This window comes from Vanessa tameamea, chromosome 16 (genome assembly GCF_037043105.1).
Source record: "Vanessa tameamea isolate UH-Manoa-2023 chromosome 16, ilVanTame1 primary haplotype, whole genome shotgun sequence".
Classification (NCBI taxonomy): domain Eukaryota; kingdom Metazoa; phylum Arthropoda; class Insecta; order Lepidoptera; family Nymphalidae; genus Vanessa; species Vanessa tameamea.
Window position 1 is genome coordinate 5,062,803 of NC_087324.1, and position 24,194 is coordinate 5,086,996.

The 24,194-nt window shown below is 34.5% G+C and overlaps 1 protein-coding gene across 1 annotated transcript in view; it reads right to left on the bottom strand.

Annotated features, from left to right (window-relative positions):
- Positions 1-4,976: 4,976 nt before the first annotated feature.
- LOC113393897 (zinc finger homeobox protein 3) overlaps positions 4,977-24,194 on the bottom strand; it is a 110,747-nt gene continuing 91,529 nt past the window's right edge. The window contains exon 5 of the mRNA XM_026631006.2: positions 4,977-8,142. Within this exon, the coding sequence (XP_026486791.2) occupies positions 7,538-8,142 (605 nt within the window). The 3' untranslated portion in view covers positions 4,977-7,537. The remainder of the gene's footprint in view (positions 8,143-24,194) is intronic.

Genomic DNA, 24,194 nt, shown 5'->3' on the forward strand with positions numbered 1-24,194 from the left:
CCCCCGCGACTTATTCCGATATAATCAATAACTTAGTGAGATCCCCTTTGCATCTGTCCGTGTGACAGTTCCTCCAATCGAACGGGTGATTGCTCGTACAGACGTTAGACAAATTTGTCTTAAAATAAAATGTAAAAATACTTTTTATTGTTCTTATGCTATTTTGGAGCAATAAATATAATTGTTTGCTATATAATATAAGAAAATAATCAACATATTTTATAAGATGTATCCATTTTCGTGATTGCTTTATTAGTAATCTGAAATTACTAGTGGTTTAGTGGCTAGCTTATGAGACTGTAGATCCTGAAGCGGGGTTTTGATTTCCGAGCCGGGAGAATGAGTTTTATAGTCACCATAATTTCAGCAGCAAGAAGTTTGTAGTACCTACCAAGTTTTAGTCTTGCACATGGTCTTTCTTCAAATCAGACAAGACCCATCAGACTATGAGAGCAAGGGAAGTAGTGAGCTGGGAGGAACGGCGACTTCTGTGTCTGCCCATACGCTTGTGTGTTATAAAGTGTTCTAATCAATTGGGGAATTTCAGTTAGGAGGATATTATTAATATTACAATAACCTGAATGTGGAGTTAATTTTTTACGGTACTTTTAAACGAGTACAAAAATTTACTAACCATTAGAAAGTTTGAATTCGTTTATGATTTTACAATCTCCATATTAGCCTTGATGGTGTCTTGTGTGTACGCAAAGTTTAAGACTTTACTTTTTTATTCAAACAGAGCCTGATTAGAGCATTCTGGAAGGTTTTGATGTTGACTTTTCACGAATCGGTAATTTTACACTCACTCGTAATAGCGTTCACTTTGATGTGCAGTTTTTAGTCAAAAGTAATGTTATGTAAATGTTAGTTTTGGCAATAAATAAATTTTAAATTTCGTAAATAGACTTTTTAAGTACTTTTATTTGAAACTTAATAAACTATTTGTTAGTTCATATACGCACAGCAAGTATGAAATACAATAACATCAGAAAAAGTACATACTACTGTAGACATTAGTTTATATATATACGGTTTTACAACAGGATCTCAGAAAGCGTTAAAATTGCGTCATTCGCCAAATAAAAAAAAAATGTTTTAAGGAACTCTTGTGTTCGAAAGGTTATACAATTAGTGGGTTTATGGTTAGTAGCACCTTGGGAATGAAACGATCTCCTCCTGGCTATTTCTTTTTGGTATTGAATCTATGTAAATATTCATAATTTGACAATAAAAACCCGTTGAGCTTCTTTCCCGGTTCTTCTCAGGTCAGGGTATTATCTTTTGCGTTTAAATTTATAGTAAAGTATTGTGATGCTTCAATATTGAATAAAGTAGTTTAATTTGAATTGAAAATGTATTCATATTGGGCATATAAAACAGACAAAATATAACTGCTATCTAGTTATAATACATAGATTGGTCACTCAGGTAATGTAAAATGATGCAAAAACTCTTGTCAAAAACGACTTAGCACATCAGGAACAAAAATTTAATGGACACGTCTTCGGATTTGCTTAAATATAGAGATGCACTTGGGGACATTGTTTTATGTAAAGGAGCAAGGGACCAAACAAACTGCTCGACCAAGCGAAGTAGAAGCGAATGCGACGTGGGATCGTTTATAAAGCTACGGGTACACTATGCGATTAAGATGCTTGGTAGACATATTTGTTGTAGTTGTGTTTGTATTATGTAGCTTCCAAATGATTCCATGTGAGTTCGACTATCGCGTCTGTAAGTGTGATTTCAGTGAGTATAAGTTGTGATTTTACCAGTCCATTCATAATGTGAGTATAATAATTATCTATGTGTTTTTCATATGAAAGAAGAATTTAATCAAATATCACAGAAACAATTTATATAAATTACCAGTTTTCGTCTGCGGCTTCGCCCGAGTGGGGGGGGGGGGGAGTTATGGAGACGGGGGCGGTTTTAGGTGCCTTATGTTCTTTTCTGTATCTCTGACAACATGTATGTAAAATGATTGGTTGGGTATTTAACACGTGAGCACCGTAACAATCGATCAAAATTCTCTTTTCATTTATAATACATATTAGAAGATAGGTTTTAAATGATAAATTAATATTACCTAAATGAAATTAAATATTAATTAAATATACATAAAAAATAAAAATAAACACGTCTGCAATTTAAGTTTCTTAGATATCTATGTTTAACTAAATTTCCAAAAGAAAAGAATGTTTAAAAATGGTAAAGCGTATAATTATTATTAGTTAGATGTTTTGCTATGTAACATTTTGTTAATAAGATGGTTTTGTAGTTCGACACAGACGTTATGAGCATGAGGCCACGCAGCTCCGTTGGTACAAATTGTTAGTAAAAATATATATTTCTAAGAATATTTTTAAAAGCAAAAATTGGTACTATATGTTCTATATATAGGTAATTCGTATATATAAGGTAGGTTTTATTGTAGAATGGTATTAAATAATAAAAAAAAACTTAGTTTTTAACTTTATTTTTATATTAATATTACATTATATCGTTATTTAAATTAATTACTTTTTTCATACTGTTTCACCTGCCATTAATCAGTAATGCTAAACAAAGTTATTGTTTGTTATTTAAAGCGTGTACAACTGTTCAAAATATTTTTTTCACCTGCGTTTTTCACGCGTAGTTCGGATAACTTAAATTTTTCAAAGTAAAAGATTTCGAGACTTTTATTGTCAGTAATAAGTTAAAATAGTATAAGTGAGTAGGTATAATAAACAATGCAGATATAATGACGAATACATTTAATTGCTGTCTCGCTATAGTGACTATTTTAAAAGTTGCCGAGTTGCAGATCACGAAGTGCCAATTCACATCCTGGAGTCGGAAGAAATAAATGTGTTAGTTTCCCGCGCCTCGTACTTTTCGCTGATCTTCCTTTGCGACACGAGATGTGAATCATCTCGGTTGTGTCGCATAGCTGTCCTAATAGACAATGATAGCGTGAATGTACACTCCAGCTACATTTGTTTGTGCTGCAAGCATACAGTTGTATCCCTAGCTCCATTGGTTAGTTTTTTTAGTTATGCTGAGTGGTCTAAATCTGACAGATTACAGCTATACACTATACACTCACGAGGGCACGCTCCATGTTAAATTATTATCAGAGTGTTAAATTATTAGTAGGTATGATTGAGTGACCCCCTTCTTACGAGACTAATACATTAGTATGCGTGACTTACTAAGAGTAAAGATAGTAAAAAAATACGAACTCGATTTTTTAAGTTTATTTTATTAAAAATATCTGTTTTAGTTATCCTACCTCTGTTTAATTTTTGTTGCAACTGGATAGGTTTTGGTACAAAAATTTCTACTTTTACGACTATCATCTGGTCTGTATAAGGTGATATATAATTGAGAATCGAACTCAATACTTTATCAGACTTGGTAACTATCATAGATTCAATTAAATTGATTAATTTATTTATTTCACGCATGCTTAATTCCGAAACGAATGAAAATAAAGATATACGAAAAATATAATTTTATTTTAATATTGTTTTCAGTTCTACGTAGGTATACAAACATTATTATATAAATATGTTTATGAAAGTTTAACGACCAAGTTTCTACTCGATAGAATCTCCATTCCGTACCAGAGTAAAGCTATACTTTATATATTTAAATACTGTGAAATTAAAATCCAAAGGCGTTTATGAGTCCACTTGAATAAATACTATTTTTACTTTTATATACCCATAATATATTAGAAGATATAATTGATAAATTATTATAGTTATTAATAAGATGTTATTATTATTCAATTAAATTGGTTTTTGGTCTCGTATATATTTCAATACTGAATATTTTTTAAGAAATTGTGTTTCGTTTTAAAGATCTAATAACCTCATTTTTTGGATATAATTATAGACTATGTTTAAGATTTGCAATGATTCGAGGGAAATAATTAATGCTTTGTCAGACTATTCGTTATAGAAGAAATGGACGACGAGAAAGCAAAGTTTTTTTTTTGGATAATGGTCTTTTCGGTGACTCGGTGAAGCGATTTCATCAAATCTTCATGTCTTCGAGTAATAAACTTCAAATCAATTATTCTTCGTAAAAACGTTAAGCCAGCTTATGTGTTCAGCTTCAGTTGCTTACTTCAACATCTCAATGTTGCCAGATTATAGTGGAATAGAATAATGATGTCATCGTTATTGGTGCAACATATTTTCTTGAATATACGTTTATTAAAAATCAGTCAAAAACTAGTGTGATTAATGTAATGCCTTTGCCCTATCATTATTATTTTTTCAATTTATCTATATAACATCAACTATATAACAATCGTGCAAAATTGTCTATTCATTTGTATAGATAGAGTCAAAAATTTAAAAAGTAACTTAATGCATTCTAAATTAATAATGTTTAAATTAATAATCCCATAAAATCCGTGTAGACGTGTTTGTTTTATATAGATTTGTTATATTTAACGATAAAGTGGTTAATTATTTTATTACTATTTCTTTGTCTTATTAATAATTTCATGGATCTGATTGCTAAGATTGTATGTAGATTTTTCTCATGCTCGGCGGTGAAATAAAGTCATGTGTTTGTTGCAATACAGTCTGGATATATTCTAAAATATATTTGTCCTGCAAGCACAGTGGAACACCAGTAGCAGAAGAACTCCTCCAAACCGTACGAGTGAGTACCTATTTCCAAAATAGTGGTATAGGATGATAGGATATGATAGGAAGGAAGGCATAAATTATGTTTTTAATTATTTACTCTTATTTTAAATAAGGATATTGCGAAAATTAGCTTTAGCATCTATTAAAAAAAAAATTAAAATCAATATAATTTAATATTTTTTTATCTGTCCAATAAATAAATATTGACAGGTATAATTTTATATTTCATTTATTGTTTCATAAATAAATATTTAATAAATCATCGCTGATATGAGCACATCAGTATAAACTCGTATACATGGTGTAACAAAAATAAAACTCCAGTTTCTGATAAACTAACTTTGAGTTTATTTTTACCATTTACACTTGACAATGTATTCGTAATCTGTTGTCGGCTACGGGTGGCATGCGTCGTAGGCGCGTAGACCGCGCGTAGGTGACTACGCGCGCTGCTGCACGGACGTAACTACTCGATAAACAAATATAACCAGTAAATTGACCTCACATACCACAAATAAACAGGCATCGAATAAACACGTTAATTGTATTAAACATCACATGGTCTATTTCAGTTACATAAAATTTTGTTACAGATTACAATATAGGAACGGTACATTTCACTATGAAAGAATTTTCAAAATAATTTAGTATTACAATACAGTATAGGAACTATGATAGACGCGAGTGCTACCTTTTACAATCGTAAACTTATATTTTTAACGATTTACATCTAGAGGATGATGAAGGTTGCGATACATAAATATTTAATATAACAAAATTTTCAATAGATAATATAAAAGTGCAGAATATTCCTTACAAAAATATAGAAACAAATGAAAACATCCTGGATAACTAAACAAACAACAAGGCCGTGGCGGCACCTCTAGTAGCAGATACAACAGACTAATCCGAATTAATCTTAAATATTAAAATTTGTATTCGGAAAGTATAGTGAAACTCTAGATGCGATAATATTGAAATATACATAGGAACCATGATTCATTCCGCGGGCTGTCGTCCGCGGAGACACAACATCGCACTACCGACTTGTCCACCTACGCTAACTCAAACTTACTCGTACAGTATACTCCCGATTACAAACCGACAAAATAAATATATTCTTTAACGCTACCGTCCGACAGACGAAGCTACGCGGTGGAGTTTTGCGAACGCCTCAACAAACAATAGGGAATTTTCTTAATAAATATTACATTATAATTTTATTAACGCAGTAAACAAAATAATGTAGTAAAACGCGCGCCGTCGCGTCGGAAACAATGCTTGCGCGCGCTGCGAGCTGCGCGTCCGGCTCAGCGGTGTAGATTATGACTTTTACTTTTAACTTTATATTTTATTTTAATAAACATTTATTGACACTTTCTGTATTACGTTTCAATATATATTGTTCGGTCTCGAAATAACACGCACATATAAGTATTTTTATAAGTTAACAGACGAGTGTTGTCAACGGTCATAAATAGACGCAACGCGCGCAAGCAACTTCCCATCGCACATACAAATAACAAGGACCGCCGGCTACCGGTGGAATAAAACATTGGACTTTACAAAAGAACTAACTCAATGTTGTAGTAGGTTTCGCTCGTAGATAAAATATTGTATTACACTCCACTAGATAAAATGTAAATATGTAAAATATTTTTAATAACGTGATCTGTGCCATCGAAAATATAAGGGACTTCACGCACACAGAAAAGAGATGAATATACATGCGATTGAGGCGAACGCAGGGCGTCGGGCGTCGGGCGCTCGCCGCGCTGCCGCCGCGCGGCCGCCGCATGTACCTCCATTGCTTTCGACTCACTTATGCCACTACTAATAATCATTACAATATCAATAAAAATTCAAGAATCACACTTAGTTCCAAAATAAACTCACTTGTTTGCGAGGTAGGCTGAGCGCTGGCGCGCAGCCCGAGTTTCGAGTTCGTTCGTTTTGGAAAAGTTTGCTACGATAATAATTATTATAATTAACCATTACCAATAAGCCTACGCGGTGTCGTCGCGTCTCCACGGGCGGCTCTCGAGTGTGCGCGCTCGCACCCTCGCGTCCGATCCGTACCTCGGCCCTGAGTACGCGCTCGTACTCGTCGCCACTTCCGTCAGAAGTTACGCCGCTTAATACGGAGGGTCGCGTTTGATTCAATTTCGTGGGGACACATTTTCTTCGAGCGTGAAACCCGCGCGAGAGGACGACCGCACTACTGCCTAACATACGTACGTACCTAATACCGCCTCACGTTTAAAAAAATCATATACGTATATATATCTTCATACATTTACGATGCATCAGGAACTTCTTACGAGAACGTATCTATGCCTAAAATTAGAACGATTATATGTATGTATTACATAGCTTTAAACAATAATTAAATCGTAATTATCAATATCGATAATATTATATGCCATAAAGATAGGAACTTGTTTACCTGGGAGAAGATGGTAAAGAATCGAGTCACCCGGCCCGGCCGCAGTCTGCGTGCGGCCGCAACGATAAACGTATATAATAAAACCTGTCTAACGTATGATATGAAGTGCGGCGCCGAAATGCGGCCGAGCGGGCCGTCGCCGCCGCCTCCCAGTACGCGGCGGCGACGTGGGAGCCGACCGCGCGCCGCACGCCTCGTGCGTGCGCGCCCCTCTGCGTTGCATTGCGTACAAAAACTCGCAACGTCGGTCGGCTCCCTATTAACCTATACTTACATAACTACAAGCTTTAAACGTATAACTAAGAAAGTGCCGCTTCTGCGACAACATTTATCAACGAAAAGAAGCGTTAAGAGCTAATAGTGAACTGTTGCGTTGTTGAACAACGGTGAGAGCGAGGAGCTCTACTAGTAGTAGTAACTATACATTTCTTAGTTAGGATTAATGGCCAGCGCTGGCGAGAGGGAGTTCGCCTGGCTGCGTGAAACGCGATCCCGGCGCGCAGAAGGTGACGTTGGGATCTTTCGGTGAGGCATCTTGCGCGGCGCGAGCCGCCAGTAACGTTATCTGATTGACGACATCCTCCATTTCGTGGCTGAGCGGCTCCGGCACGGCTGGCTGCGACGATGGTGCGGTGCGGCGAAGGTGAGAGTCAGTGTCAGCGTGTCGGCGGAAGTCTGCTGCGGTGCGGAACCGTTCACCGGGACATACTCTGCACTCGAGCGCTGGTTGAACTACTCGGATGACACCTCGCAAAGCCTCTCGACCGGCGTAACACGAGCGCGCTTGGTGAGTTTGTAGAGGTGCGGCTGATGGGAAGGCGACTTTGCAATGTTTGCAAACGTAGCATAAATCGAAGTCGGACTCGCGAGCACCAACTGGGAGCTCCGTTGCGGGCGGCGGCAGGCGTAAGGTTGAAGCGCCAGGATCAGCCGCGATATGTCGTATCTGCTCCAGGGTTGTTGCTGGTAGTTGGAGAACGCTTGCACCATTCCCTGTTTCCACAATCAACCCTTGAGGCTGAGGCTGTGGTTGTGGATTTCCACCTGCAAAAAATGAAAAATAGTATTGTTCAAGTTTGAACGTAAAAGATTTAGACAAGAAGAACTTACTGAAAACGGTAAAAAGTTTAAATGTATTGGTATCATGTATCTAATTGAAGGATAAGTAAGGAATTATACAGTTTACGGAAAATTAAATTAGGTAAATTGCGTTTCTACTTGCATACTCTATACATTTGGACACAGACGTACCAATAAAAGTTTAGCACTTGAACGTCGAGTTTTACTTAATTAAAACCATATTTTTTGCGACGAGCGAGCTTCATTAAGTTTATAACATGTACTTGTAAGTCAGAAACTACTTCATAAAACACTTAAATTATCATCACAAACACATTGGCATGTATCACGGAGCCGAAAAGATAATACAAAGAAACATCAATCAGGTTCCTTCCAACTACAAAGTCCTAATTTGGCTGTTCCATTGTTTTCCGTGCCTTAACACCAGATATATTCTGTTTACCTTACTGCGGCCGATCGCAGATGCGTGATGCGTTTCTAACGAGCCCTGCCCGCCTCTATAATTGATTCGGACTCTGGTTTATGCGTCTTATATTCACGAATGCATAATATATATCTCGTATAACCAATAGATTGGAACCTGCACTGGTCAACTAACTCTAATTTCAATTTTGGTATTTATATTTGACTGATATTTCTGTGTTAATATAACACATATTTAAGTAATATTGTTAATCTTTAATGAGTGAATTGAAACATTGGTAATTTGACATATACATAATTTAAGTCGTTTTGTTTTACTTTCTTTCTGAAAATATCGCGTAGTTTATATTTTAGTTCCTTTTTCCACGATTCCAGTCAATTTAATAGCGCACAGCACAGGAATCTGTTTGAATAATGTTGTGCGAATCGGAGCGTAGCTTTCGATCTCTGCTAACAATTGCTTGCCTGATTGAACGATCGTGTTTGCTGTAATGAGACCTTACCTATTGAGATTGTTCATACATTGCGCTTAACAATGTTCACGATAATGAATCCGACATATCAAAAAGGATTCTAAATGAACGCTAACGGGGCAGGGTTTGACGTCTGTTGAATAGATTTGCACGAGGAAGGCTCAGTGGGTAAACGATTCTCAGATTTTAAGTATTAGTTGAATAAGTCCAAAAATAAACAATTTATAAATACACGTGATATTCAGCAGAGTAAATTTAATTTATAATTGAAAGTAAACTCAACTATTTATCAGGCTCGGGAAGCACAAAGCCGGTTACCACGACACGCCGTGGCCGTGACGTTAATTCGCAACCCTCTCTGCCAATTAGTTTCAAAATATCCACACTATTGTGCTGCTAGCCGCCACATAGCACTTAATAATCAACTGGCGATAGTATAAAATGAACTTTATATACATATCTATAGAGTTGAATATGTTAAATAGGTGGGAATATTAGGTGGGCGATTTCACTCGGTGCCTAGGTTTAAGTCAAAGGGCTTCTTAATCCGGACTTGTAGGTCGTTACGCGTTATTATAACGCGAACGGAGTCGGCTACTTCTTCGCTCATTTACATCTCATTAAGGATGCTATTATTGGACTAGAGGACGCCACGCATTATGCGAAGTTTCGTTTAAAGCTTTCAGCATTCATACCATTTTCTTAGAATAGATCACAATGCCCTACTCCGGCGGCTTAATGACAATCAACTTTTACTTGCTTCTTTTAAGTTTAAATAATTTTTTTTTCCGCTATAAGTCCGCATTTAAATCATTTTCTAATCAACGGTTTTTATTATGTTTAATTAATGTTTTAAATTTCGAAAGTGCCGTCGATATTGCTCACTCTTATAAAAAAAGTTTTTAACTTAAATGCCAGTGTTATCGTATCGTATATTTTAATAGTTATATTTTACGTATACTGTACGCAAATGAGTTAGCAGGATACGTCTCCTGTCGTAAAAGACGCTTATATTAGCGACATCAATTACTTCGCGTCCCGTGTCCGTATTCGGTACGGTCTACGCATTCGCGATGTAGCGATAGCTCCGTCTGCCTGATGGATGGTAATTAAAGTGGATCGCCAAACAAGTGCTGAGACCGCGCTGACCTCTCTAACTTACTGTCAGGGTCACGAGTGTCACCAACTTTGTGTGTTCTTTTCCCCTTAACGTTAGGGAAAAGTTAACGTTTTGATATAACTACGATAAATGTTGTGGCATTACTATTAATATACTAAATCTTTAAACTATTATAGGGTTTTTAAAAATATATATATTTATGAATGATAAAAAAGTTTTTATAATTTAGTTAGAATTGTTTCTCCAAATATTGTTCCAACTTTTATAATACGACGAATTATATCTAGCAAATTTACGACGTGAAATAAATGTTCATATAAATACACTATTAAGAATACTACCTTTTTCCATCGTCAAATCAATCTAAGTAAACATTATCAATAGCACAGTTTTACCTGAAACGGTACTTATGAAAACAGTTCTTAAATTTTAAGAGATAAAGTCGTTTTTCCATTGCAATTCAGTTACACTCAACAATTCCTAAGGACAGAGAAACTCACTGTCTCATCAGTGTCGCACAAGTCCAAGCAATTAGAGTAAGGGAATAAGAAAAGAATTTATTCGGTTTTAGTTTATACCTTTAGTGGTTCGAGAATATAAATTATTAAAGTAAAATGTATTGAAAGTCTTACTTTTCTGTATTCATTCGTCCTAATTAAACTATCCTGTTTATTTTAAAGTACTAGAATATAAAAAATGTGAAATGAATATTATTTTATTTTTGCTTGTATTTTTATTAGTGAGGAGAAAAGTATGAAAACTAATTAGATTTATTTTCCAGTTTTCACACTATCGACTATCTTTTGACCTTCATAGCGACTATAGTTTGTTTATTTTTGTTAAAAACTATACGAACATATCTTTGTTTGCGGTTATGACTCCAAGTTTGAAAGCAATGTCATAATTTGTACTAGGATGAGCGATAGGAATGAAGAGAACATAATCACACCAACATACAGATTCTCAGATTTCTAAAATTAAAAAAAAAACCTTTTTTTTTTCGATAATCGAACACTTAATTTTTAATGCCATTTCGGCTTTCATAATCTGCCTTAAAAATTCTTAATATAAAATGTAATTTAAAATAAGTTTAAATTATGAACTGTTAAATAGTAAATTGTATTACATTGCGTGTACCATAGGGATATACTGTAATTACACTGTTTGAGGATAGTATGTTAATGCTACTTATATTAAACTGTAATGCCATTACATTTCCAGCGGCTTGGGCGAGACATTAAACCTATATAATTTACACGATTTGCTAATATAATTAAAGTTTTAATTTTTTGAAACAACAAATATATCTTATAATCTGTGTATGTAATATGGTCAAGAAGGGATATCGTTTTATCAGATGTAGAGCTAAAAAAATCTCCTTAAACTAAAACCATATTTTGTTTGGACATTGCTGAAGATTATTTGACAAGGCTAAACTAAAGATGTTGTCTTTTTGACCGATTTCGGACACGGCAGTATTTTCAACGGAGACTGGAGAACTGCGTCGGAGATAATATTATAGTCCGCTATCGCAATTGTGATATGCGACACTTTTATGATGCTATTGGACGACTGACTGACTATCAGACACGACAGCTCGTGTGCGGTACTAGCATTATGTGCGTAGTTACGGGAATGTAAACTGTGGCAACGTAAAAAAATCATTTAAGTTTAATTATTATTGTACCTATGTCAGACCATAGTTGCAAAAAATACAATATTTATCAGATTACATTGTAAAATAGCAATGGCTGCTGCGATTTTATGACTCATTTAAATTGATCTCTCAAATCAATTTAGGCGTGAGAATTTAACATTTTCGAATATTTTCATAGTTAGGTAGTTTTTACAACTTTTAACTTAATTGAACTAAATAATATTCAGAAGGTAACTAAATAATAGAAAAACAAATTATATTTATTTTTGACTTTTACAGACATAAGATATTAAAAGAAATGATATTACTGCGATACACTTGTATGCTAGCTAAAGTAAAAAATAAAAATCTATCAAGTATTGTGCAACGACTTAAAATCGGCACTTCCAAATCCCCCTACAACCCACTCTATACATATCTGTCGATGTCGTACAAAACCGTATTTGACAATTCTAATTCCAGTTAAGTGTAAAATCCTCGTACATGATTTTATAGAAATATATGTAATAACGGATTGCACTTATTGTGTCTTGTGTATTTAAATTATGCATAAAAGTATTATTAGTGTAATATTCCAAGTCTCTGTTCAAGCAAGGGTGAATATTGTGAAACCATAGGCGTCAGTAATTTGCGGAACTATCCGTGTAAGTACTTCATCCGGTTTATTCTAATAGAATTAACGTTGTTCACGCTAGTAACGCGACTGTATTTGTGGAACTTGAATGTCTAATTGAGAACGGCTCATATATATCTGTTACGTCTAAATAATATATATTGATGATTGTATCGTGATTTAAAAAATAATTAGTAATTCTATTTCGTGAGTAAAGTACGCAAGATTTTTCAGTTGTATGAATATTTATGATTATAAGGATGAATATGTTATTTTTTTATATAAATAACACAATGGTCAGTAGTCAGTCATCAATAATTAAATATTTTTTTATTACCACATTGTTTAAAACAACGACTATAGTCACTACAACGAAGTGATTTCAGTTTGAAAGCCTGTGTGAAAATAAAACGGCGAAGATTAAAACAAAAATATTTCGTTGATTAAAAAAAGAAACATACAAATATTATACAAGTCATTTCTTCGTCCACTCCCCATAGTAATTTGAACGACCATTAAGCAATAATTTGATCGAATTTTATATCCATCACGGCAACGCGCGAGTGGCTTGAAACGTCCATTATCTCGCTTCCTTCCGACTCCCCGCGGAAATCTCACCGCATTCAAATATTTAATTACTTTAGCTCTCGATCATTTATAAACTCGGGCGGGAGTGCTATCATAAAACGCGCTAATGCCTTATAATTAAAACATTCTCAACAGGCCGTGGCGTAATGGCACCTCCGGCGACGGTTTCCTCCGATGGAAAAAAACGCATAAAAAATTACATTCACCCCAGAGCGCTCACCCCTTGTGTTGGGAAAATCGATTAAAAAGAGGAGTCGCGGGGTGAAACGGCGCGGGGAGCGGGAGTTTAATATGTACGAAAAAATGCACGACTCCGCGGGAGCGAGGGAGAGCCGAGGAGCTCAAGTTGCCTTCAATTTTTATAATTACGTTCATACGTGAGCGCGGGCAACGACGCCGAGCCGCGCCGACACCGACGTCGCAGCCTCCCTCGCACTCACTCGCCGACTACCCAGTTCACTTCTTGTATTCGTACCACTCAAAATTGTTATCAACAATTTAATTGCTAAATTCAAAACTTTACTTAAACGTTACATTTACATTTCACGCAAGCTTTGAATGATAAAACTCTTCTACGATACCTATTTTATAAAGTAAAACCAAACTTTATATTTCACATCACAGCAACCTTCATCAGCGAAATATCCATAGATATACACAGTAATCATGTGTGGAAGGGGGCAATATGAGCGGGATAACCGGCTAGAGGACGTTATCTCAGGAGACGGTTTGCAAATGAGCGGAACACGCACACAACCGCGTTCACACATACGCTAATCCACGTCCATACGCGTTACGTACACGCTTGCGTACATTTTATAAATAGATATCGCTTTTTTATCCGGGTACAAGAATACGTCGGGGGTGCCACCCGGAGGAGGGGGACCCCTACGGGGGACGTGTTGGATTTCAGATTGCTACGAACTGCAAAAATGAGGGATGAAAGAAATATAGCTTAAAACGCAGATATTTCCCGGCGTCTTAAGACGCGGGTGCGGGAGGGTGGGGAGGGGTGTGTGTGGAACAAAGTAGAGTGGCGATATTGAACCAAAATGAAATGGTAAACGAACCGTGCGCGTCCGTTCTAATGCGAATTTATAATTTGGACATTGCCCCGGCCGGCGCACTCTTTGAACTCTCCGAGGGTGGGTTGCGAAGGTAAATTTACAAAGAGTGAGTTTGTGATTTATAAGCAGGGGAGCGTAGTTCGCCATCTCTGGTCAGATTTCGGTTAGATCCTTGAAATTATTAATGCAAGAGTAATAGAAGAGCGGTCGTTTTGAAGCAATGAAGTAGTGTTTAGGCGTATCCTCATTGCAGGTTAACGCGTATGTCCGCCGACCTAATTGCCGTCGCGCCGTCTAATCGGGATATGCGCCACGCGATAATTGCGACAGATTACTGTTACGCTGCAAACAACATTAATTCGCACAGATACGACACTTCTAGCAATCTTATATAAAATCTTAATATAATTTCTTGAAAAATATGTAAAATTTTTTTCATAATTAAATTTAAATACTCTATAACAAGACCTTTTAAAAATTTTGAAAAAAGAAATAAAATGCTATGACGCATGTTTTAAAATGCCGCTTCTATCAAGTTCAGCGTTCTTTGAGTTTATTACTGACACAATTGCCAGTCTTGCTAATTCACTAATGAGTTATGTAGGTGTAGCGCGGGCGACAGAAACGTTTAGCTAACAATTGCCTTACATTAGTAATAATGAGATAAAAACTTTACATAGCAAACTGCAAGAGTTCACTAAATCATAAGTCAATACATGAGAACGTGACGCGATCTCTGTTCGATTTAAGAAAGGGCTATCTGAGCGGAAAAGTGAAAATGGTGTACGTGAACTGGAAGAAAAAATATTAAAAATTAATCAAGGCTCAAGTCGGGGCTCGAGCGGAAGGGAGCACATGTGTCGACAAAAAACCGCCTCCCTCGGCGGGGCACGTGCGAGGAGCCGTTACGGCCGTTCCGCCGTCGAGTTAAAAGTTTTCTCCTCTCGGACAAACAGAGGATTTGTCACAATTACGGCGGGCTGCGCGTCCCTACTTGATTAAAACCTAAATCACGTGACGTGTTTACAGCCTCGCCGGAGGTGTTTTCAATTTGCCGACTCTAGACCAGCCATTGGCGTTCCGAACACGTCTCACTACCGATCTTGAGCCGTTCGGCGTTTTGAATTCGTTGTGAATTAAATTATAGAAAACCTAATCGGCCGATTTTCTCGCTTCCCCGGTGAGCTCGATGAGGTACTTAGTCTATCTGCTTAAAGTCACGTTTCTTAATTATTTTTAAACGTAACGAAACTCCGCGGCCCGTCGCGACGCCCATTCCGCCATTTCGTTACGGTTGCGTACCGGCCATAAAGAAGCGAGGTGAAAAGAGATTAAACATTTGAATTAATCGGGAGATTAAACATAATGAAAGAAAATCTCATTACTGCCCGTATAATGGCGGTGAGAAATATCTCTTGGCGAACGGAAAGAAAAAAACGTGCTACATAAAAGCAAGGCGAGCGTAAAGAAAATTAAAAACCTCGAACGGAATTAAAAAATGTTAAAAAAATGTAATCGACGCCGGAACTCGGGCGGGGGAATGCAAACTCGAGTGGAGGGTGGTGCTAAAAGTTCTCAATTAAAGAGCAGCAACGGAAGGTCTTGGTGTAATTAGATTTTTCTCATCTCCTTAAATCTGTTCGGTCGCCGAACTGACACTGGCCTGTGTAATTTGTAATCGAGACTTGTTAGCTTTCGTTTTTCTTTTAAATTTTTATTTCTAAACGCGTGTCAAATGGTTTATATTTCACCAATTATATTAGCAATATCGATAATTTCATCGAAGTAATAACTTAAACTTAATAATAACAATTATACTTGAATGACATTGAAATAAGGACGAGCTTACAAAATACTTTGGATAACGTTCAATTTAAAATTCACTTTATTCGAGAACGCTCTTTCGAAAGGTCGTAATTGAAAGCACTTTTGAATCGTCATTTTACAAGCATGCCATCAGTTTAATGTGAAGGTACAATCGGTTTGTAATGTATTCAATAAACTATGGACATATTTACAGTAAATTTATAAACAATTAAATAACTTGACGGTTTAATTTTGGTATTCAATAAAAGCAATTGGATATACTGGTATTATGCAGTCTGTAAACCTGATAGGCACACTGCAATTAGTTGAATATTAAATTAAATATTAACTTCAATTTAATTTATATTCAATATATTACAAATTAAATTGAAGTTTTAAATGTAATGTTTATATATGTAAACAACTGTACATTTTGTTGATAAACACAAATCAAAATCCCTCAATGCAAAGAAAATAAAATCAGTTCCATTCCTTAAAAGTTGTCTCATTCAACCCTCGCTTTTCCCCCGACTTTAAACTTCTAATTAATTCTTGGTCGTCCAAGTGCCCGACGGAGCGTAATTAAACATCTCGCCTTGTAATTACCGACGCTTAAACTTGTCGGAACTCGTCGGAAGTTGTCGAGAATTGTCGGATTTAAGCGGTCGGTCAGTGGCCAATTAAGCGGCCCGCCTACGAGGCGATTAAGCAATTAACTGAGTTGGGGCGGACACTCGCTCATTTAGCTCAGCTCTGATTTTCCTTTGAATTTTAGAGGTTTTCCGTCTGACGCCTGCGGGGACGCTTCGCTTGTTTTTCTTTTGACTTAATTTCTACTTTCAGTTGAGTTTTGTTATTGAGACTTTATGATTTTACACAAACAACTTTTTATTGTATTCATTTGAATTTATTTTTTTCGTACTTAGATATGCGTTTATATAAATTATTTAATGTTTGTAAATTAGAACGAATCAAGGACTACAAACACAATGTTAATTTGTATTTTTTATATTGTCTTCGATTTCGCTCGAAACTCACAAAGAATCGCTCATTAAAATTAATAAACAGCAATTGACGCATTAACACTGACCCGCTACCCCAATGCCGTCTATAATTATGCTTTAAACGTCAGCTAATAACAGAGCGCCGGAAGGGTTGAGTCATTAATTAAAACCTCGGAATCTTCTTACAAACAAGATATCATCCCTCAACCCTTGTATTATTAAGTCGAAGTTGCGGTTCGCTTTAATTCAATAAGGCTTTGTAAACAGGCGGCAGTGAAAGGGTTAATTTGCATGTTCGTAGGGTTAACCGAGCCTTCGTTAGGGCTGCGCAATTAGGAGGGAGGAAAACTCGTGGGAAAGTGGAGGTAGGTCAGTGTTGGTAATTAAGGCATTAAAGCGCTTAGCGGTTATTGCTGGGATTGTTTTCGTGGCGTTAAATGGGGGCTTTTCATGCCCCATTGCAAAGCCTTCAGGACTTTGAAAGTGAAAATTTAGTAGTAGGAAGTATATTTTTATATGAATCATTTTTATAGGTCTTTTATGAATTTTAACGTTAAAATGAACTCGTAAATGAGTTTATACATTAGAATAAGTATTTTATCAACGTTCTAAATATAATAATTGAATGTGATGTTTTTATTTAAGTGTTTGATTGAATTTTTACAAACGACTAATGGTTGATAGTTGCAAATTATAAGAAAGCCTTATTGTATAGCAAAATAACTTTGAAAAAATCTAGCAAGCTAGCAAAGTATGCCTGATTGAATAGAAATAGTTTGTATAGAAAGACAAGAGATAGACTCACTGAACAAGCACTAATCATAGTCTTGATTACTAATTATATATTAGTATTAAATTCGCCTCAAAAGCTAAAATTGACAAAGTAATTATATCTTGTATATCGATATCACAGACAATAATTTTATTAATAATTTTTGTTTTCTAACACAACGAGTATTATAAATATTACTTATTTAATACAAAATTGTCAATATTTTTATTCCATGTCCCATTTCAAAAGGTTGTAAAATCGTTTTGACACATCATTTTATCTGTATATGACTTTGGAAGTTTATTAATGATTAAGAAAGTACATTTTTATTAAATTACAGAACGATATTGTTAAATAAAACTTGATAAATTTCAACTCCGTACAGAAGCGTTATTAATATTAATATAATTGTAAGGTAGAATTTTTACCGTAGATCCAACAAATTAGTAAATTATTAATGCACGAGACCCGCCCTCCGCGTGTTCCGGAACGTTTATTCATTTGTCTTTTAAGCGGCCCTTTGCTTTAGTTATTGTTCTTTTTAATTTTTACAAAGTTCCACGTAGGTAATTATAGTTTACATGGTAACCCCGTTTGACAATTTGTTATTCTCGTATAAATTCTTTACGAAAAAATATTTCGATTTTTATTTGTAATTTCCGTGCGAAGATAACATTTTTTAATTTAATTAATATTGTGAAAATTTTAAATACTCGATAAGTACATATAAATCGTTATGATCGCGTTTCAACACAATTATTATGAAGGCCATGCTTGAATGATTGTTTATTACGCTATAGCAAATCATTTCAATTGATTTTATATTAAAACTAATCATATTTAATGTGTAAATAAAATAAAATGTAATAACATTTACGTTAAAAATTTGAAGATAAATATATATATACATATACACGTTTACAATAATAACCCTTTACAGAAACAATGAAAGGCAGGTGTAATAATGGATACTGACAGTGCATTGTAAAGAAACTTCTAATTGGTGAACTAATTACGTGAAGACAGTTATTAAAAAACGCCTATTATAGCATTTACCGTGTAAACGTCTGCGGCTTTTTGTTAACATTACATGCGCCGTTTAACCCGTCATAGCTTCTTAATTACTAACAAACATGTTATGTATTTTAATTGTTTTAATAGCATAATGGAATAATACTTTCTAACTTCGAGTTAAACTAATAGAGCACGCTGTATGATTTTGAAGTTTTTAATAATCTGTTACTGTGTAAAATATAATAATGTTAAAATTTTCCCGCGCATGTAAAAGCGTGGGTTATGGGCAGGGCTGTGCGCCGGAGCCGATCGACCGACGCAATTTTGATTGATTGTGCTGCTTAGTGTAGTGTAACCAATCTTATTGAAAACTTGTATTGTATGCCATCGGAAAGGCCACTGCGATCGACGCTTGCCTTGTCAAATGGTTTAAATTGAAAAAAAAAACAGGGGACAACCCTAAATGACGTTACGTCCGTGACATTTTATATTTCGGGGAGTTATTATGTTTTTGATAAAATATTTTTGTGAATTTTACATGCACAGCTTTGTCGTTTCGTAGTTGTTTTTATATTTTTCGTTTCATACGTAAACATATTGAGTTAAACTCACTACTAATTCCTATAGTTTTTGTATGAAAATAATATAATTTTGTATAAATCATATACAATCTAACTAGAATTCTTGAATAAAAAAATAGCTGGTCATAAAGTTCCATATGTTTAAATTTGTATTTATTCTATTTTTTTAATAGTATTTGTTCATTCTGATCAAAGAGAATCTGTCACTTAACTGAGGTGTAAGTAAGCCCCGCTGTGCAAATAAAATAAATTAAACTCAATCGATACAAATAGGTTTTGCAAGCGACATGTCGGATATAAAAGCGTGTCAAATTCAACTGTCGATGTTTTCAATTTTAATCGATAGAAGGGCTTTTTAGCAAGAGGGTTGTCGGTATCGATTTTTGTACATCAAACGGGATTAATTAGATAGGATTTCACATTTCGAAAGGCACGATTTTTTAAGCGAAATACAAACAAGACGCTTCTTTGAATTGTAAAAGAATACAACAATTAGAATAGCCGATATTGGAACAACGCTGCGAGCGCCCCCCGCTCCACCCCCAACCTCCCCGTTTCATCTAATCAAAAAGTTTTAAAAGGAAAAAATTATACCGGCCTTTATTATGAGTCAACTTTCTTAGAGGGGAGATGGTATGTTTTAATAACGATTGTGCTAAACAAAGTCACCGCAAGAATGAGGCGCCTAAATCTTATTATTATTGTAGAAAATGGATATTTATCTTAAACCTCGGGCTTTTTCTTTGAAAATAATATAAAATAATTATTGTTGCCTTTAAAAAAAAGGACAAGGTATTGTTAGAATATTAAATATTGTTAAACTTTTTAATGACATAGTTTAGAAGTGAGTAAATAAATGTACAAATTGGTTCAGCCTAAAATTAAAGAAGTAAATATACAATAATCCTAAGTTAATGATGCTAATACCATGTTGATCCATATTGGAAATTGTAATAAAATATATTTTCGAGAAAAACGAAATCCAATAAGACGTCGCATTATTCAAAGTAGAAAACTGTCTGCATTTCCTAATTAGAATTTAACTCAACAAAGGACGTTAAATTCCTTTTAGGTGCATTTTAAATTTCACTTAGATCACCGGAGCGATCAAAGGCGTCGTGAAGCAAACCATTTCTATATAATTAAAGAGGTGCAGGAAAAATTGCCGAAAAAACCGAGGGTCTGGAGTGGTGAAACTCCCCAAACAGTTTCTTTGCTCAACGGTTTTCTGTAAATATGATGTGTCCCTTTACACTTCCGATCAAATATGAATCTAATCTTAAGGTGTTACGACATACATTCGTGCTTCACACGAAATGCTGATAATATTTTCTAAGGCGGCTTTATTATTGCACACCTTGGATGCGTAAATCAGAGCTTGAGGCGAAATATTTTTAGACAAAAACATGCAATTATATGCAGAGGGTGAAGGCACTCTAGTCAAATGACGATATATACTCATACATATACACAGTGGTTTACTCGTTACGTTTCAAGGGGCAAATATTAAGATATAATTTTTTAACTTCACTGATATTATTTTAGGCTCACTATCATATAGAACTAATATCTTGAATATTTATATTCGAATTTAAATGAATTATATCCTGGTATTTGTCATAAAAATAATTTGTTTTAAGAAGTATAATGTTTGTTTTGAAAACATTTAAAAAAACGAAATACGGAGCAGATGCGGTCACGAACAGGAGCAAATGCTAAAAAATCAATGAATAGTTGCAAACATTGGGTCAAGGCTCTTCGCCTCAATGTCATCCAACGGGACCCTCTAAAAACATTTAAAAGTGTTCCGTAGTACCTACCCATCGTATATTATGGTTTGTAACCAAATCTACCGATATACTTTGAAACGAAACTACGAACGACATAATAAATATAAAAATTTTACGAAACGAATTTTTAATAACCGAGGCATCAAAATACTAACTTAAATGTGCTCAACAACGTAGATAGTCTTATGAATACCTACAAAGCGGTTCGTTTTAAAAACTAATCATTTTATTAACTCATAATTTTATAGTTTAAAAATAAAGCATTCCATTTTCAAATGTTTTTTTAACTCTTTGCAGTAGAACACTTTAGACACTAGGAAATAAAACCTCTAAAGGAAACCAAGCTATTGTTTCAAGTTTACAAACATATAGACTATAGGAAAATTTTCCGTAAAATTATACTAAGCGGTTGTTTCGAGTATGACGTCCGCGTATAACTAACATAACATTAATATGAATCTTTGTCGTTCAAGGACACATTATGTAGCCATGTTTCTGTATCACGTTTATCCTGCATTCTAATTTGGCCGTGTAGCTTCTTCATTTACATTCATTTAAATCGACTTTCAATAAAAGCGAATAAATTTACGGACCTGTGATGGCTAACGGTCGAAATAAAAATTGTATGTAATGTTCGCGATTTGAATTGTTTAGATCAATATATAAAAATCAATTGATTCATTTCTAATCTACGTCGTTTTAAATAATTGAACTGCACAAATCTTTATAATTAAATCAAAAATAGAACATTCAAATGCAATGTAGACTCTGTGCGATGAAATAAACTTTAAACACATCTTCTTAAAAGCAGAGAAGGTTTTTACTCAATGGCGGTAGATATGTAGAAGCTACTTTTCTTAATCTATACTAATATTATAAATGAGAAAATAGCTCTGTCTGTCTGCCTGTTATCACCGCCAAACCACTGAACCGAATTTGAAGAAATTTGCTTTGAAACAAGGTTGAACCTCGACTATAGACGCGGGCGTATTTATACAGAGCATACTTGTAAGTCAGATATATGAGTAGTGAAATTATTGTATATTGATATTGTGTTTTATGTATCTAAAGCTACAAAAAATTTGGATTACAGTCTTGGTTAATTGTTGGGATAAACGATGGTATTATTATACCGGAGAAAGAACAAAGATAACAAATTATATATTTACTTATTATATACAACTTGCTAATAGCTCAGCCATACCTTGTACTGCTAACAGTTCTTCGTTTATAATATACTTATATCCGCTATAATGTTACTCCCAAAGTTCCAATAGCACCTTTGTCGCAGTTAAAACGCAATTTTTTTCGTAAATTCATAATGAAATGACATCGCGTCAAATCGTTGTCAAATGTTGTTTACTTTGGATTTTGTACTCTTGTGATTGTAATAGGCTATGCATATAGAACTAGTGTTTTCATTTTGATTTAAATGTAACCCGTAAGCATTATTAAGTATTATATATATTTTTATTATAATAATCCATGTCTGTTTATTGTTTTTTACCACGAAAAAGCCTTGTAAAATATGGTATGTGTAAGACCCCACGTTGCGCTCTTTTACGTCCACAAAACACATCTCTGTAATCACCTTATAAAGGGATTACTATAAATAAAGAGGAAAAAGGAAATTAACCGCATTAGGTGAGGCAAAAATCCCGTCCCCTTGCAATATGTGAGCTCCCACTGATAAAACACTTTATGTACGGTTTTTCGTGTAAATGAAACAATGTGTTATTATTTTCATATATAATTCAATTGATTTTATTTTCGTCTTTATTGCTCTTAAAATAAGAACTAAAAATATAAAAATATTTCAGTATATTTTAATCTAATTTCTCGATTAAGCTCGTTATTTTTGAGAGAGCGTACACGAAACTTTTAAAGAAGTTTATAAGTAGCGAACGACGTCATTATATACTAAGGGTTGCAGAGATGAGGCGAAATCCTCGAGGATACATAAAAATATGCAGTAGGCAACCCCTGCGTAGGTTTATACCCGGGAGGCGCAACGAGTAGGGGATAAAAAAGAAAATGAGAAGTTATGTTTTCGGTAATAAAGGCCGGACGAGAGAAATCGTTTAAGACGCCGCCAAATGAGATGGAACGAATATATTTGATTATTTTTATGGCGTGGAATGGCGATACGGCACGGTCTCGGCTCTTAATGTCTATTTGTTTTACTCGAATCTAATATTATATTGTTTATGGGTAACATTTTATAGGAATCAGCTTCATTTTTAAATTAAAAATCATTTCAATCGAAGGCTTCTGTCTTTTTTATATGCCATGTTTATAACACGTTTATAATTTTAGTAGTTTATGTAAGTAATAAACTATGAAGCCTCTTTATGTTAAACTCTACGTTACAAAAGTAAGAATCGGGCGATGTTTTATTAAGAAAAAGTATTAAAAGAGAGGTTTCAAATGGATAAAAATGATTAAAATGAAAATCAATAAGCGATATCCCCTTTCGATTTATGATTATAATAATTGAGAGGCAGTCGTTATTTTTATGGCTTCTGTAAAAAGGGCATGAATCAATACATGGGACACAAAGCGTAATTTATAGGACTATGGGTACTCGTTTAATTGCTTCGAGAAAAATATCACTAGAACTCGTGCCGTTCGTGTTAATCTTTACGATTAAATATTAAATATTATCTCTTATTGTCAACATTTTGTCCTTATATATATGTGTATTTTAAAATCTGCTTGTTCCACATAATGTATGGGAAGATTTATTTTTAAAAATGTTTAGTGTTCTATTTTTAAATTAATAGGTTCCATTAAATTTTTAGAGATATCATCTATTATTTGATTATTTTTCAATATTCACTTCCCTTATCATATGTAAAAATATTTTTTATGGAAAAAGTACTTCAATTTACTTTATAGATATTTATAAAATTTTAATGATTAATAAATTAACATTTTGGAAAACGGTATTTTAGTAATTTATAATCAGAAGTAATAGATATTTATCTAATAAAAAAAAAGTTACGCACACATCCGCAGACCCTCGCGACATATAATGAAGGGAGGGTAAAGTGATATAATGCAGTTTTTTATTGCTTACTCTATACCCACAAGTAAAAAAAATACTGA